General features: G+C 45.1%; 1 protein-coding gene across 12 annotated transcripts in view; it reads right to left on the bottom strand.

Annotated features, from left to right (window-relative positions):
• TNC (tenascin C) overlaps positions 1-18,375 on the bottom strand; it is a 92,597-nt gene that overhangs the window by 60,287 nt on the left and 13,935 nt on the right. For all 12 annotated transcript variants that reach the window (XM_046022956.1, XM_046022957.1, XM_046022961.1 and 9 more), the window contains exons 2-3: positions 4,418-5,011; positions 267-1,676 (exon numbers count right to left, since the gene is read on the bottom strand). In XM_046022956.1, coding sequence (XP_045878912.1) covers positions 267-1,676; positions 4,418-4,874 — 1,867 coding nt within the window. In that variant the 5' untranslated portion in view covers positions 4,875-5,011. The remainder of the gene's footprint in view (positions 1-266; positions 1,677-4,417; positions 5,012-18,375) is intronic.

Here is an 18,375-nt window from a genome sequence, read left to right as displayed (position 1 = left end):
GCACTGGGTGTTACACTCCGTGTAGACTAGATAGGTAGACTCAAATAACAGTTCTAGAATGCACCAGATAAGAGTGCTTGGGAAAATTCTATGAGCCTCCGAGCCTTCTAATAGGTAGCCCTCTGACAGGTGAGTAACGCGGACCCCTGCAATGGTGTGTGTGCGCCCCCGGGCATGGGAGCAGATGTAACAGGACACATAGCTCTTTACCCTGCAACCCGGGCCTCTTCCGAACCAACGGCGGGTGGCTCAGCGCCGGGACTCACCCTCGGAGCAGTCGTCCCCGGAGTAGCCCTCGCTGCAGATGCAGCGGCCCTCCACGCACTGGCCCCAGCCGCTGCAGTCATTGGGGCAGGAGCGCCGCCCGCAGTCGGGGCCCGCGAAGCCCTCCTGGCAGACGCACTGACCATCCTCGCAGCGGCCGCGGCCGTGGCAGTCGCTGGGACACCTCCGCTCCTGGCATGTGGCGCCCATGAAACCCTCGTGGCACACGCACTGCCCATTCACACAGCGGCCTTGGCCGTGGCAGTCGTCGGGGCACGCGAGGTCTGCGCAGTCGGGGCCGGTGAAGCCGTGCTCACACTCGCAGCGCCCGTTCACGCAGCGGCCGCGGCTGCTACAGTCCCGGGGGCAGCGCAGGTCCCGGCAGTCTTCCCCGGTGTAGCCGTCGTCGCAGACACACATGCCGTTCACGCAGCGGCCGTGCTGGTGGCAGTCGTTGGGACAGCTCATGTCGCTGCAGTCGTAGCCCTGGAAGCCCGGCTCACATACGCACTTGCCCTGGACGCAGCGGCCGCGGCTGTGACAGTCGTTGGGGCACCGCAGCTGGCCGCAGTCCTCCCCGGTGTGGCCCTCGTCGCACACGCACTGCCCGTTGACGCAGCGGCCGTGACCGCTGCAGCCATTGGGACACTGGAGATCACCGCAGGCCGCTCCGGTGAAGCCTGCGTCACACTCACACTGGCCGTCCACGCAGCGGCCGTGCTGGTTGCAGTCGGCGGGACACCTCTTCTCGCTGCAGTCAGGCCCGGCGAAGCCCGGGTCGCACACGCACTGGCCCTGCTCGCAGCGGCCGTGGCCGGTGCAGGCGTTCGGGCAGCTGAGCTGGCCGCAGTCCTCGCCCGTGAAGCCCTGCTCGCAGTAGCAGGTGCCGTTGACGCAGCGGCCGCGGTCGAAGCAGTCGTTGGGGCAGATGAGCTCGCTGCAGTCCTCCCCCGTGAAGCCCTCGTCACACACACACTCGTTCTCTACGCACCGCCCGCGGCCGTGGCAGTTGTTGAGGCAGAGCGGCTCGTTGCAGTCGTCGCCCGCGAAGCCGTCCTGGCACACGCAGCGGCCGTCCACGCAGCGGCCGTGCTCCTCGCTGCACGCCACCGGGCACAGCTCCCGGCTGCAGTCGGCCCCCTCGTAGCCTTCGAAACACACGCAGACCCCACCCACGCACTTGCCCTGGTCGTTGCAGTCTCCGGGGCAGGCCGGCTGGCTGCAGTCCTCCCCCGTGAAGCCCTCGTGGCACACGCACTGCCCATCCACACACTGGCCGTGCAGGCGACAGTTGCCAGGACATTCGGGCTCCGAGCAGTTGGGGCCCTTCCATCCGGGCTCGCACACGCAGCCGCAGCCTTCCGCGCTGAAGTTCCCGTGGCCGCTGCAGAAGGGCCTCGTGTCCAGGCGGCCTGCAACGAGAGAGCAGACGCCGGCTGGTGAGCACAAGCAGCGGCTTTCTCTGTTACCACCCGCCGGACCCGACTCCAACGCAGCCAGAAGACGGTGGCACCCTCGGGTCCCATATGGCTTGAAAACTAGTTGCCTCAGGTGTGAAATCAGAGGGAACTGACATCCCATTAGAGGAGGCATGAATTCTTCACCTGGACTCTCTGAAACTTGGGTCTCCTGGGGAAAGACTGTGTACTTGTGTGTGTGTGTGTGTGTGTGTGTGTGTGTGTGTGTGTGTGTGTTTTTCACCCCCGGGGAGGGGATCTGTAGTTTTTATCGAATTTCCAAGTATACCCATGACCCCGGTGATTATAAATCACTGCCTCGTGGAATGTATTAGGCTGGGCTATGTAATTTCTCCTGCACCTAGCCAAGGTCAGGCACTTAAGAGAATAATTGTTTCACACAAGAAATATTTGTTGAACTGAATTCAATTCTGATTCTGGCTCCGTAGCGGTGCTGCATTTGGAAAGCGAGTTAGATGCGCTGGACATCAGTTTCTTCATCAGTCAATGGGACCAACAGCCTGCTTCCCTGGGGTGTATCAGGGTTAAGTGAGGACATTACAGACCTACTGTTGTTCTCATTGTGATCTTCTCTTGCAGAGTTTTTTGGGTTGACTCAAGTCAGTATGTGGATTTACGTGACTGAACTTTCTGATTTTCCATTACTGAAATGAGGCAGCATAGGAATGGCTTTCTAATTCTGTCGGTACAGCTTTTAATGTGGCTCTGCCCCCACAGTGCTCCTGTGTGTCTAGCTTTTTCCTTCCCATCCTAAAGGCTGCAGTGGTGGGTGAATCTGAGGAAGACATGGTCAGGGCTGACATGCCTCCAACTCTTTGAAGTCTGCCTCATGTCTTGGCTCAGCTTGCAGGAGTCGCTGGCGTAGTCTCCATGGAGCCAGGGAGAAGAAACAAAGCGCGCTCCATTTTCTCTGCACCCAAATAGTTGTATTAATATGTTTTAACTCCTTCCTAACAGCAGGGAAGAAGACAATGAAAACAACGAGTTTGAGGGGCGCCTGGGTGGCTCAGTGGGTTAAAGCCTCTGCCTTCAGCTCAGGTCTTGATCCTGGGGTCCTGGGACCAAGCCCCACATCGGGCTCTCTGCTCTGTGGGGAGTCTGCTTCCCCTTCTCTCTCTGCCTGCCTCTCTGCCTACTTGTGATCTCTCTTTCTGTTAAATAAATAAATAAAATCTTAAAAAAAAAAGAAAAAAACCAAGTTTGAGAATCATCTGTTTTCATGTATGGCAGCCACAAGACACAGTAGCTATTAAACAATTGGATCGTGGCTACTCCAGATTGAGATTTGGTATAAATGTCAAATACATATGGCATTTCAAAGACTTAGTTTAAAGAAAGGAATATAAAACACCCGTTAATAAGTCTTGTATTGATTCCATGCTGAAAAGTGGATAATATGATTACACTAAGTTAAGTAAAACCATTTTCATTAGAACTATTTTCACCTGTTTCTTTTTCATTTCTTTAATGTGACTACTGGAAAAATTAAGACTATCTGGTTCACGTTATATTTCTCCTGGATAGCACCGCATTCAACAATTATTTCAACCCATTCTTTAGCATTAATCCTGTTGTGTAACTTCCATCTGCATTTTGCCAGAGAATTGATGGAAGTGGAAGATAAAGTCATTTGTGCCTAAAGGAAACTTACCCCACCTTGGAAACCTAGAGTATGTCCTATAGTCCTCTCCACTTAGGGTGATTAGGTCTACTCTTGAAATAATTTATCAAAGTGCTTTCTCGTTTTTTTGGCGGGGGGTGGCAGAAATACAGGTGTTCAGCTCTGATTTGAAGTTGCCAAAATTCCTGTAGCTCTGTCAAATCTAGGCAGCGAAGATGAAGACAATTCTAAAATGGCAAAGTCCCAGAGAAAAGGAAGCACTGGATACAGGCTATTATGGGGGGCATGGGGGCATGAGCTCTGGAGACCATAGTTGCACTCAGAACTTGTTTCTCTTATTACTCTGGTGTCATTTTATGCCAGTTAGTTAACTTTGAGTCTCAGTTGTTAGATCTGTAGAATGGGAGTATTAAACATTATCTCAAAGGGTTCTAGGAAGGGTTTAATGAGGTAATGAATTACGGTGCCTGATGCATAAAAAAGGGCTCAATGCATACTGTGATGATGGTTGTTGCTGCCATTAAACTAGAACATTTTTTCCAGTTCCCAGACTTTGTACCACCACAGGCAAGATTGTGTCTTTGTAAGTTCAAGCCCTAACTCGATCACTTATGGCAGGACTGTGAGGAATCCCACCCTCCCTCTGGGCCTTAGTTTTCCTTCCTGAACAATGAGGTGATGGGACCATATCGGCACCTTTCAGAGAGTGATCTTTGGTAAGGAATTTCACAATATGTTCTTAGGTTTTGGGGTACAGAATGTGTAGATCTCATAGTCAAATAAATGTTAGAAACTGGTCATTAAAGTATAACAAGGTTTTTCCATGCAAGACTTCTCAGAGGTCTAGAAACTCCTCTGAGAAACATTTGTTAACGAGACTCTCCAAGAGCAGAACAGAGATGGCTACTTTCTCCACATTTATTTGACCATAAAATCTCTTCTCAATGAACACTTTGTGAGGCCAGTTCCCCAGGGAACCTGCTTTGGAAACAAAGTGAGGGATCTGGCCATGTTCATCATTTCTCCCATGTGGACGGCGAGGGGCTGGGTGTACCTTCAGCGGGCTGGAGACAGCAGCCGGCTCCCATGGTGCACTGCTCCCGCAGGGAAGACACCAGAGTCTCCAGCTCCTCCAGTCTGCTCAGAAGTTCCTTGACGTCGGGAGCCGCCGCGCAACCGCAGGCTCGGCGGGGGATGTTGATGCGGTGTGTGAAGACGATCTGGTTTTCCCCATCAACCGTGTGCTCCTGGAAGCTCTCAGTGGGCTCTGATGGCGGGGCCAGGTCCTTCTCCCCACTGGCTGATTCCAGATCCACCGAGCACTGGGAACCGACAGGCAGCTTGATGTTGTAGACATGGTTAAACACTACCGGCTGCTGTTCCTCTGGCAGAGTGACATTGACCCCGCTTTGTCGCTTGTGCCGGATGACTTTCTTGAGGACCCCACCTTCAGTTGTGAGAGTGAATGAGGCTAGGAGGATGCCTGCCAACAGCCGGGTCATGGCCCCCATGGTGGAGGTGGGTTTTGCTGGGTGGTTTTTGTGCTTTCGCCCCTAGGGTGTCTCAGTCTTAGGCAGAAGTGTGGATGTGGAAGCACAGAGAAGAATCCAGAGGAGTGGGTTCCTGATCTTCTCAAAAGAATTCTCTTCTACAAGGAAATGAAGGAAAACAACAAGCTTGTTAGTATCCGTTGCTAATTGACTCTATTGAATATTGTCATTTCAAGTGAATTTTGATGTTCTGTCTCCTGCGTTTGAAGTTTTCCTGATACTCCTTCAGTATTCCTTATAGTGTTGATACAAACTGGCCTTTAGAAAAATATTGCTGTCTTGAAAGAATGATTTTCACTCACTTTTCAGCTTCTGGAAATTCAGGGAGATGGCAAGGAATAGAGAAAAGGGCAAAACTTTGGAACAGTATAGACCAGACCTGGATTTGGATCTCAGCTCTAGCTCTGTGCCTTTGGGTAAGTCATGTAACTTTTCTAAAGATTTTATTTATTTATTTGACAGAGAGAGAGAGATCACAAGCAGACAGAGAGGCAGAGCAGAGAGAGAGGGGAAGCAGGCTCCCCGCTGAGCAGAGAGCCCGACTCGGAGCTCGATCCCAGGATCCTGGGATCATGACCTGAGCCGAAGGCAGAGGCTTAACCCACTGAGACACCCAGGCGCCCTCATGTAACTTTTCTTTGTCCTATTTCTCTTTCTGTGCAGTGAGTGGCTAATGTCAGAGTTAAAATAATGACATAAGTAACAATATTATAAGTAGAAATCTTTCATAAATTTATGAACACTTTCAATCCTTACTCAATGAGCCCACTGAATGAGTCATTGTAGTGCCAAGAGGGAATAATCACGGTAGATGGTCAGTATTTCCTGCCTCTTATTATTGGTCCTCCAGTCCCCATTTAGCAGCATCTGCTGGTTCCCCTCCACCCTGGGAGGCAGAGGTTCAAGCGATGAACATGCTAGAAGGCAAAGTGAGTTTTAATTCCAGCCGAACTTCTTAATTGTTATGTCGCCATTGGAAAGCCCTCTACCTCTTTGAGCCTCAATTTCTCTTCTCCTTGATTTATTTCTAAAACCTTAAAAAGTCAAGTTTTTTGGATAACCTGATAGAATGTTTCTAAAGCAGTTGTCCAAACTATGATTGAGGGCAGGAGGTCACTCAGAAAGAATATCCATGAGCCTCTGATGTCTTCTCCAATCTGCAAGTACTTACACTATTCTCACTGAGTGTTATGGACTAAATCCTGTCCTCTTCTTTCCCCAGATTCATATACTGAAGCCCGAACTTCTCATGGGACTATATTTGGCGATCGGGCCTTTACAGAGGTAATTAAGTTTGAATGAAGTCATAAGGGTACGTCCCTAATCTGTTAGTGCTAGTGTCCTTAGAAGAGGAGGATCACCAATGTGACAGAACTCCCCTCTCCCTCTTTCTTTCTCTCTGTTTGTGCACACAGGAGAGGTCGTATGAGGACAGACTGAGAAGGCAGCCATCTGCAAGCCAAGAAGAGAGGCCTCACCAGACTGAATTTTCCAGCACTTTGAATTGGAACTGTTATCCTGTAGAATATGTAAGAAAATAATTTTTTGTTGTTTAAGCCAAAATAATGGTCTGTGATATGTTTCTATAATAGCCTGAACAGACTAATAAACATATTGTGTTGTCCACAATAGTCAGAGTTCTGTGGAGGTAGATATAAACATAAGACCAAGTGGCTACCCTCAGGGGCCTTAACAATAGAATTATAAATAAAATGGAATCACACATTTAATACTTAAGGAACAAAGTAGGAAGGAATACAAATGACTGATTTCGTGGTATAGGGTGCTACTGCTTATGGAGTGTGAAACAAATGAAAATAATTGTCAAAGAGTGGTAGTTGGAAAGGACAGAATCTAAACTAAGCCTTAAAAAGAGAGAGGGTTAGATACCAACAGAATATGGAGGAGATTATGTTATTGAGAGGCAGTTCTTAACTTTGCTAAATTGTTTTATTCATCTGTCTTATGACTATTTATATGTATGGACAATCAAGGTAGCCAGGGCAAGGGCTGTTGTCAAAGATGGTTGGGAAATTCTTGAGTGGATAGGAAGACATGGCTAAACCTAAGATGGTTATAAATTGACCTAAGTATGCTCTGGATGCATGTGGGAATGATATATACAGGGAATGAAGTCATTCATACTCCTATTTAATTGGAAAATACTCCTGAATATAGTTCAAGAAAATAGTTGAGATGTGTTTGGTTTTTAATTGGTCACTTTGCAAATTGGCATTTTTCTATGCCCATGTTATTCTTACATTTGCTCCTTCAGAGATGACCACGTGTGTCAATTAGATGCCATATTTGGAATGCTTACTCTACAGAGGTCCTCCAACTTTTTTTTTTTTTTCCTCCAGAAAGATCTTATCCCAATGATAGAATGCATCAACATGATTCCACGTGATTGCCTCCTGCAGGACAACAGGAAGTCTTTGTGAAATCTGGAGAAGGATGATGGTAGGGAAAACTGAACTGAAAAACATTTCAGTAGGACTGAGCACGGGTCTGGGGACTAGAAAGCAGTGGCTATGCCTTTAATCAAGAACTTCCTACCCACCCATCTCCATTATGTCCTAATTATATTCATACTTGAGATTTTACCAGCTATCCATGCAACAGCTACTTTGGGCATCTATTCCCTGGTTAGGCAAAAACAAACAAACCCCCCAAACAACAGCAACAACAACAACAAAAAGGAAACAAACACTTCTTTTGAGTATGCTTTCTTATTCAAATTAGTTTCCTAAATAAGAATGTGTGGATCTGTGATGTAGGCCAGCTCATTGAAAAAAATTATTATGAAGAAGAGAAACTTGGCAAGTTCTTTTCTTCTAAGCCAGCGTAACCCATCTTATTTGTTTACTGGACAAATATTCATTAATTGCACACTCTATTGCAATCACTTCAACTCTCTTTGCCTTCCACAAAGTCCTTCCTTCCACTCTCTTCCCAACAATTCTTAGCTTTCTCTTCTTTCTCTTTCTTTCTTCTTCTTCCTCTTTTTTTTTTTTTTTTTATGAGGAAGGGCTATGGGCCAAGCTTGAAATGCTTTTGGACTTTCATCCAACACTTTTTTGTGTGTTGCTAAATGACTTAAATTTCCATCTAAAAGGCCATTAGAGCTGCTGGTTGAGACTCCGAGGCAATGAGTCTAGGGTAATAATGACCAGAGTATGGGTTGAGTGAGGATTTTTCACTGTCGTATGTAAGAGACTTACACTGGCACAGCCAAATTCTGCATTGTTTGGAGGAAGGAAATGTGATTCTTGAGGGTTTTGTATTTTGCATTGGCTCACAGTGCTCTGAGGGCAGGTGGATATTTTTTGTACATTGGAAAAGACCCATTACATCTTTGGTGTGGAGGTAAGTGCCTGGGCTTCAGAATTAGACACACCTGGGTTCAATGCCACTCACTAGCTCTGTGACTTTGACAAGCGACTTATCCTCTCTCACCATGACCTTATTTGTAAAATGTGAGAGGAAGCCTTTCCAAAGGGAATTATGGATTAGAAATTTGTCCAGAAATCACCCAGCATGGTGACAGGCCCACAGTAGGCACACATTAAAAAGGAGCTGCTGGGGCACCTGGGTGGCTCAGTCGGTTAAGCCTTGCTTGGGTCGTGATCCTGGGATCCTGGGATCTAGCCCTGGATGGGCTTCCTGCTCAGTGGGGAGCCTGCTTCTCCCTCTCCCTCTGCCTGCAGCTTTCCCCGCTTGTGTTCTCTCTGTCAAATAAATAAATAAAATCTTAAAAAAGTTTTTTTTTTAAAGGAGCTACTGTTTTGTTGTACTCCTAAGAACAAAACATAGCCGCGAGTCCAGCTCAATAGCTTTTCCTTTGCTTAAGCTTGAGCTTGACCTCTGCACTGAGTCTTAAACTCTGTAGCAACCTGGATTTAGATGAAAGAGGCCCTGTAGAAACTGCTGATGGGGGAGGAGGTAAACCTTATGAATATAAATTTTCTAGTACTGGAAATATTTACACCAGAGAGGAAAAAGATAGGGAGCAAATAATAACCTTTAAAAATGTAAAATATTCTCATGCAGACAACTGGCTGGTTAATGTCTCCCTTGAGGATAGACCTAGGGATAATTACTTTAGACTGTAGTTTGTGATAATTTAGGTTAGACGTGAAGGGTCATGTTCTGACAATAGGGCTTTTAAAATTTCAGAATGAACAACTTGTCCTATAGAGACTCTTTAAAATCACAAGCATATTCTTATCTTTATGGGAAGAGACCGGGCAATGGAAGGTCTGGAAACTATCTTACAGGAGGAATGAGTGTGGATTGTGTGTGTTTATCCTTTATTTGAAAAAGCCAGGGTTGAGAGGGACAGGATGACCACGTATAAATTCTAGGGAAGTGGGATCTGGCTAGTCCCTTATGTCCTCAAAGGACAGAATAAGGGCCAATGCATGTTTATGTTGGGGTGGGATGGAGGGATTGTTACAAGAAGGCAAATTTCAGCCCAACAGGAGAAATATTTTTCTACTTGGAACTCTCCAATAGAAAGGGCTTCTTTGAGAACACAGCACCACCCAAGGCACTGGAATGTAGACTAGTGTTGAAGAACACAACTTCTGTAGACACACTTTCTTGGTTTTGAGTCACTGTTCAGCTTTCTCTTCCTTAGGTAAAATGCTATCTCTTAAGCCAGAGTCACATCATCATTAAAATGTGATACAAGGGTTCTCAGAAGATTGTTGTGAAAAGTGCAAGAGACAATGTGGGTAGCAGGGATGGCATGGCCTTTGTCAGCAGCAGGAGCTCATCAAAGGGAAGGTTTTATAGTGAAAAGTATGACCTTCAATTAGTATTTTTTCTAGAATTTTCTTTCTCCCAACTCTTGAAATCTACCTTGGCATATACAGATCTGTTTTTAAAGCAAGGATAAAGTTTCTATAGTGAAGTAGAGACTCCTCTTTCGTTCCCAGACAAATACACTTTTGAAGATATGGATGTAGATCCAGATCGAGGTCTGCCTATATTTTATAAGATTAAAGGATCTAGTTGAGTATCAGTGTTTGTAAAAGAGAACAGCAGGAAGAGACGCAGTTTTACATTGGCTCAACACATAGACTGCTGGGGTTACACGCTTAGGACAAAGGGGCTATTTCCAAGCTTTGCATGTTGCCCTGCTCTTTATCATGTCTCAGCAGATATTCTGGGTGCAGAAAAGTAGTGCAGAGCGGACTCTGCTTTATATCTTTATCAAAAGCAATTTTTAGATCCAAATGAACTGTTGTGCTTTTTTTTTTTTTTTTGAGACTCTTTAGATCCCTCCTTTCCTATGAATTTCTCAAAACATAATTAATCGGAGAGAAAAAAAATACCATAAACATTCCCCCATGAGATAGAAGGTTCAAGAAGAGGCAGAAAACTTTGAATGCATTGGTCTAGAGCTGTAGTGTCCAATATGGCAGCCAGCAGCACAAGTGGTTGTTAAAACGAAAATGAATTAAGATTAAATATAATGAAAATCTCCATCGTTAGTTGTAATACTCACAGTTCAAGTGTTTTATAGTGGCATGTGGCCAGTGACTAGAACATTAATGCAGTCAAAGAACAGTTCCATCCATTATGGCAGGAAATTCTACTGAGCAGGATTGGTTGAGAGGACTGTTTAGTGATATTAAATCCATGGTCCAGACGAGGAAACTGAAGTTCAGAAAGGTCAGAGAGAATCTGTATGATGTTGTTTAGTGTCCTGTCTCGTGAAAATGGGGGAGTACCTCAGGCACATTTGGCAGGAGACTCATGTAAGAAGATGGTGTCTGTGTGGTAACTCAGCGAAACATTAGAAAATATGTATGTGCAGTGTAGTTTCTGTTACATTTTTGGACCTTACATGTCCAAACATAATCCAGGTATAGGTGAGAAATGGTCTTTATGGCTATTGCCCTCCTCAGATCTGAAGGTACATCCACCTTGCCCCAGACCAGCATCCTTCCCGAACCCTGCTCCCCATCCTACCCTTGGGATAGGAAACATTTTCTCTCTCCTTCCTTCCCTCCTCCCTACCATCCATCCTCCCCCCTTCCCTTCTCTTTCTCTCGCTTTCTTTCTTTCTTCATACTTCAGAGCCCCAAGTTCTCTATGAGTTTCTTCTCCTCAAATCATAGCAGAGAGATAAGCTACTCCAGGACCACTCTGGGTTGGCCTAACATCTTGTCCTGCTTGGCCTCACCCTTCTCTTGGAAGCTGGTAGAACCTGTCAGAGATAACTTACGGCTCTCTTTCTGTTGACCCAGACACTACTTGGCTCCAGAGTTTTTGAGAGGACTCAGTCCCTTCCCTTCAGCAATATAAACCATTCTGTTGATAAAGCAGCTGGGTGTGAGAGAAAAAGCCTGATCTTTGGGGCGCCTGGGTGGCTCAGTGGGTTAAGCCGCTGCCTTCGGCTCAGGTCATGATCTCAGGGTCCTGGGATCGAGTCCCGCATCGGGCTCTCTGCTCGGCAGGGAGCCTGCTTCCCTCTCTCTCTCTCTCTGCCTGCCTCTCCATCTACTTGTGATCTCTATCAAATAAATAAACAAAATCTTAAAAAAAAAAAGAGAAAGAAAAAAAAAAGCCTGATCTTTGGAAAGAAATAGACCTATGTTTGAATCCAGCTTTTCCACTGAGTAGCTGCCTCTTGTGGCCATGGGTTCACCCCTTGAGTACCACTTGCCTGGGTCCCCTACATGGCTATTCCTACATCTATCTCACAGTGTTTTGGGAGAATGGAGTGAAGTGAGATATATGTTAAGCTACTAGCATAGTGCGTGGCATACAGCAGGTGCTTTATATATGGTGGCTAATAATAGCAGAAGCAATAGTAACATTGGTCAAATAGAGAATGGACCAGAAAGGAAACTTTGCATCTAGAAGAGATGGGAGAATCAGGGAGATACATCATGATTATAATAACAATGTAACAGGTAACAACAGAGACTGGTCAACCCAAGTCTATGTATGTTTGAAGTGGAGGGAGGCTGCATTCTTTTGAGGGGCTTAAGAAAAACATGTTGAAAGATGTGCCATCTGGGATGGGCCTGAACTGATGGGTGGCAGTTTCGGAAAGTGGATGGATACAATTGCAGTAGGTGGGTAGAATTCAAAGCCTGTGGAAGTCTAGAAAGGGAACAGACAAAGGGCAAGGGACTTGGAGTGCATGGCTGATAAGGAGAATAAAGAAGATGACAAATGTGTTCTTTTGTGGCTCCCTGCTAGAGGCAGAGGTGGGGGTCACGTGGATGGAAAACCAAAGGTTAGTCCTACTGGGGGGTCGAAGACATGCAGAGGAGTGGAAAGGAGTGAGCACACAGAGTTGGTAGAACCATAGTTAGGAATAGGAGTATATGAAAAGTCAAAATGAAGCTGGCACTGAGCCCAGTAAGCAACATTGTATCTTTCTAAGGATAAGTGTCTAATTGCTCAGTGTCCTCTGTCAAGAGGACTAAGTAGAACACAGGCTTCTGTCTTTAGTCCCTGGTCTCCAGATACTGGCATATTTACCGTCCCCCCCTCCAGATTTAAAGACATGGAAATAATGGTCCTGAAGCCTCCCCCCCTTTTTAAGTGGGGGAGAGTATTAGGACTTCATGGCTGTTTCAAGATAAAAATTAATTCTTGGTTCACCTTCTCCGGTATAAGATGTTACCAGTGTAGGATCATTTCCCGGATCTTGGCTTCATGAATTTTTATTCAGAACATTACTCTGAGGTAACACTTCATTTAACAGGTGAGGAGAGCAGGTCGGTATTGTGGCGCCCTATCCCAAGGGCTTTCTGATTTATACTTTTACACTTTAAGGTGCCTCTTGTCTGGTGATCAGTCTGCGCCCACCCCATCTCTAAGAAGAACTGCTTTGTAGCTAACCTTTTGGAAGCAGTGTGACATAAACTATCCGTTATTTTTAGGCACCTCGCCACAGGACAAAGACCATTGCTGGATGAAGGAATCAACAGTCTTTGAATTTTTCCTGGTCACAGCTGGAGAATAAACAATTTCATTTTTAGATAAAGATAAAACTTCCAACTGGCTAGAATCATATTTCAGAATTAGTTACTTATGACTTCATTTTCAGTGGTTCCCAGAATATATCTATCTTGTTGACTTAGGCACGCACATGAACTATCCTAGGCTGGGGGCAGTGAGGAGGATTCCTAGTGTTTAGAAATGCCGACAAATCTCTTTCCACTGCATGAGGCAGCTCACACCAAATTTTTTCTTCTTGCTTACAGGCAAGAGAATTTTATCGCACACAGTCATTTAAGCATGGAGTTGCTTACATGGGCATTCTTAAAGGTTCTAGAAATTCTTCACCCCTTGTCCTTCCCAACATCCATAAATTCCTTCTTGGAATGTGTCAGGAAGAGAGAGGAGCCAGGAAACAGCCTTGAGGGTGGATTTTTTCCGAGGACATCTGATCCTTACAGTGAGTGAGGCCAGCACAACCTGTCTTAAAAGAATTAAGAGAACTCTGACTGCCAAACCAAAGCACCTCCAAGCCCTAGGTGTTTGAATTCCAGCACTGAAAAGCATTTATCCATTCATGTAGCATGGTGACTTAACCGGTGCCCAGCTCGGATGCTACTGGAGCCAGCAATCATCCTAGAGGGCTGAGAATTAACTCATTTGAAAAATTATTCATTCCCGCATTCAACACAGATGAATTGAATGAGTGCTAAGATAGCCCAAGGGATACTGAGGTGTTTGAGAGACCCATGATGGATCATTCTTGCTCTCATTAAATTCATGGTCCAGTAAAGGAAACAGACATGTCAACAGGTAATTATAGGGAAGAACGATAAATGCTAAAATGGACCATTATCCAGGGAGCGTCTGTGCAATGTTTGGGAATATCTATTCTAGAATCAGTCGAGTACTATTGAACCCTGGTTCTGCCACGTGCTCTCAGTTTGACCCCTATGGAATTGCCATTTTTGTAGGTCAGAAATGGTTGGATAGAAGGCAACTTCATATGGTTCCGTCTAGTAGTTACGACCTTCGATATGTAACTTTGCCTCTCTGATACTCAATTTTATTGTTTGTAAAATGGTAACACTAGTATCAACCCCACAATAAAGTTCTCTCAATGGCAAGTGGAAGAAAATGATATTAAATGAGATAATATATGAAAATATTCAGTGCCTAAGGGGGGGATAGATCTCAGAAATCTGTGCGTGTTGTTATTGTGTGATGGTTTGTGTCCTTGATTTGGAGAAGGCAGTTATTAGAAGGCTAGTCTCTGAAGGATGGGAGATTTATAAGGGAGGGCGGGGGAGCCCCCTCTTGCCCATTATTCCTTTTTTCTTAGAAGTGTACCATTTTAGTGCTTCAGGTTGTCAAGGGATAGGGATACTCTGAAATCTACAGGGGAGTGAGGACGTTGAGGTTACAGCCCTGGGTTTTCTCCTGATTTATTTATTCTCATCTGGTAGCAAGAAAGGCAAGTCTGTGAGCCTAGGGTGGGGCTCTTTTCTGGGAGGTCGGTACCCTGGCCAAGAGGCAGTGCTCCTCCTGGGATGGTTGTCCATGCCCCTCCGCCAGGGATTTCTTCAGAAGAGGCTACTTGTGGTTTACTCTTTTAAGACCTACTCCTGATGGGAAACGTTTGGCTCAGCTTCTCGGCACTTTCCACAGACACAGACAGACATGAGTGAAAATAAGATTTGAGTAGGGCTTAAGATCAACTGTAGAAGATCATGGGGTTGGGGGGTGGCAAATCTGTAGCACCAAAACACATCCTTTTAGTATATGGGGCAGGCATTGCTAATCAGCACCTATCCATTTCCGCAGAGTCCTGCTTCCCTGTTGGTATGAATACATCTCTCCAGGCAGACACATCTGAATCAGGAGATGTAGGATAGGCCTTGAAAGGGAATTACTGTACTGAAACCTCAGAGAAGGTCCGTAGCTAATCAGTGGTAAAGTTGATATTAAAACCCAGAAGAGTCTGAAATAATAACAATGCTAATGAAAGTCATAGAAAGGTCATTTACGACCGTTCCGTGTGTGCTTATTTTGCTAGTAAGCATCTTAATTTTCCAATTTTAAATTCTTACAAAATGGTATGAGGCAGTATCTTTATTCTCATTTTGAAGATGAGGAAACTGAGGCAGAGAATATGTGGCTTATGCAAATTCAGACACGTATTAAGTAGTGGAGTCAAGACCTGAACACAAGTCCATCTGCATCCAAATAAGTGCCCTAAACCATGGTCTTCTACAGCCTTCAGTGCTGGAAGGCTGGGGAAAAGGTTGTGGTTCAAGACCAGTCCCAAGCTCTGTCTCTATAACTTTCAAACGCCTGGCTCAACTGGGAAACTCTCTGAAGATGCTGTCATAGCCCAGTTATCAATGAGAGAGGGTACCAGATGTCTCGAAGGCTGCTCAAGAGCCCCTTTGCCATCTCTGAGTGGACAAATCTGTTGTCCTTCAAGATAGAGCTAAAAAAAAGTCATCTAGGGACGCCTGGGTGGCTCAGTTGGTTAAGCGGCTGCCTTTGGCTCAGGTCATGATCCCAGCGTCCTGGGATCGAGTCCCACATTGGGCTCCGTGCTCGGCGGGGAGCCTGCTTCTCTCTCTGTTTCTGCCTGCCACTCTGTCTGCCTGTGCTTGCTCTCTCTCTCTCTCTCTCTCTCTGACAAATAAAAAAAAAAGTCATCTACTGTTAGAAGTTTTCTTGGGTAATTTTTTCCTTCTGAATTCTCTGAGTTCTTGACTTGATATGATTTCCATCATGTGTCATTCTAAAATTGATTTGGGGTGACTTATTACGTATGTATATCTTCCTCTTTTAGGGCACAAGCCAATTCTATCTTGTATTTATGTTGGACTGTTAGGAGTTAGAGTGAATGGAATCTGTCAGCTCCATGTAGACATGAACTATGTCTGGGTAATTTATCTCCTACTACCGAACACCAAGCTCAGTGTCTATAACATAGTGAAGGCACAATATGTTTATATTTACATGAAATAAAGCTGAATATATTTCTTGCTTTGAACTTATACATAGCAGGGGTACATATGCATGGAATGACTGAGTGAACAAATGCTCTTACTTTCCTGATAGCTCTCAGAGAATTAGTTCTCCCGTGATCTCTTCTAAGATAAGATGTATCAAGGAATTGACTATAGCTGCATTCCAGGAATTACTTCATTTTAATTCACTCAGCTGTTCACTGAGTACCTACTATATGCCAGATACCACACTAAGTACAGGGGTTACAAGAGTGACCAAGACACATTGGGCTTCTTCCCATGAGATTCCAGGCAGCAACTCAAGGGTTCTTGAGAGCCTGGTACTGTCTGCATTGAGACAGACCTTCCATAGGAACAAAGTAAACTCAACTAGACCTTAGGCAGGAGACGAACTCAACCAGGCCTGTGATGTACTGAGTGTAAAATTCTGGTGTCAATGGGAGTGAAGCCTCCTGGGTTATTAGTCAGCAATTCTTTCCATTTCAATGCAGTATTTGTTGTTGGGTAGATTAGGCCACTCTCTCTCCTTTTGAATTTTGACTTTTCACTACTTATTTTTCAGCTCCCAGAGATTTGAGGCTCTACTGAGACCATGTAGTGGGGAGTGCAGCAGATCAAAGGGCTAGAAAATGAGCTTTGAGGCACAGTCCTGCCAACCACACACTGTGGGACCTTGGGCAGGTCACATACACTCTCCTGTCAAATAAGTAAGAGTGTGCATCCCTAGTCCTTGAGTCTTTGGTTCTAGGGACCTATGATCCATTGCTAATTTGGCAATATTTCTGCTGAACTTAAATTTGGACTTCATTTTAGACCCATGTCAAGTAGCCAATAATAAGTACAGCCCTCTGCTCCCCACAAACTCTTTCTTTCTTTTGTTGTTTGGCTGAAGAGCTGATGGTGCTTCGTGGGTTCCTTCTTCCCATCCCCCAGACAGAAGTTTCCTTACCAACCCAATTAAACTCACAAGTCTTAATCCATAAAATATTTCCATCCAGACACAATAATGAGATTCATATTTGTGGTTTAGTACACCTAAGAAAAGCTCAGATGAAATATGACTAGATCCATTGATACATTCAGACCACAAACTGCCCTGGTGTGGTCTGGTTTCAATTTCTGAAATAAAAATTCTGCAGAGCACTTGCTTTCTCTCTCCTCTTACTTGCCTAGACAGAAAGGAAAATAAAAAGTGGGTCCGACCCAAGTGGCAACAATATAGGTTCTTGTAAAATTCTAGAAAATTGCTCCAAATGTAAATTTCAGTTCATTTCCTAATGGAACAATGACCCCCTCTGGTCTTCATCCAGAATTTCAGGAAATCTAGTTGACTCTTCTGGAAGTAGGTTCCTGAGCTCTTGAGCCAAAGCAAAGAGATTAGAGCTTTGTCTAGAAGGGATGGGTTACAGACTGACTCACACCTCAGTGTTATATAAGAGACCTTCTAAAAAGGGCTCTGGGACATGGTGACCCCTGTGAAACTGTTGTTAGCCACCCAATGCCACAGATGTAGCCTTGTAAGACTTTGAAAATTCTTAGGAGGCTTATCCCAGGGTTGGGATAGAGAAGAACATAGCCTTTAGAGCAGAAAAACTGGAGATCAAACTCTTCTTACCTGCTGGGGAGCCTTGAACTAAAACCTATAACGTTTCTGAATGGTGGCTTCTTCAGCTATAAAATCAGGATCTTTCCAGGGTTGTTGGAGACAGTGATAGAATAACAGAGTTATGAATGCTACCTAAATGTTAGTATCTGTTCTGCCTTTCTCTCCTCTTCCTCTGTGGCTTCCCTTATTAGGGAGCTCCTCAGCATCAGACATAATAAAAAATAGTAATATTATAGAGATGGTTCAAACATCGACTGAGAGGTTGAACTGGTTTGGGATGCAGCTGAGTTTCAGCTTACTTGTCAACCTCAGTGAACTGATATGGCCACCTGGTGCCATGACCTTGTCTGGACTCAGGGGGAAAAAGTGCTGCGATGGCTTAGTAATGAACTCCATGGGTCGTGAAGTGAGAGAGCATTGATATGTGTGCCAAATATTTGGCATAGCAAGACTAGATGGCTTTGGCAATCCTTTCTGAGCCAATGTGCTGATATTTGAATGAATGGAATGCCGATTGAGACCTGAGACAGAGGGAATCAGATGGAGTGTCTGATGATATAAAGGCTGGTATGAATCAAGTGCAATAAAACTTGATGCATTTTGATAGAAGTTGACTCCTGAAATGAAACGATGCCTCTAAAATTGGAAGCAGGACACTGGACTCTCAGGGAAAAACTAACACTGCTCCGGCAATTTATTTGTGTGATACCCACACAAGGAAACATACTTTCATTGCGTGTTCTCTTTTCTCAAATGGGGCCATTTCTGTGCTTCAATAGGAGCTAATACCGACTGAACACACCTGGGCCAGGAATCGTGCTGCCTGTCTTACTTGGGTTATTTTGTTGAATCTTTCCAAGGCCTATGAAGTAGTTACCCTTCT

The sequence above is a fragment of the Meles meles genome, chromosome 11 (genome assembly GCF_922984935.1).
Source record: "Meles meles chromosome 11, mMelMel3.1 paternal haplotype, whole genome shotgun sequence".
NCBI lineage: Eukaryota > Metazoa > Chordata > Mammalia > Carnivora > Mustelidae > Meles > Meles meles.
The sequence above is the reverse complement of the archived record's forward strand: the minus strand, read 5'-3'. Positions and strand labels throughout refer to the sequence as shown.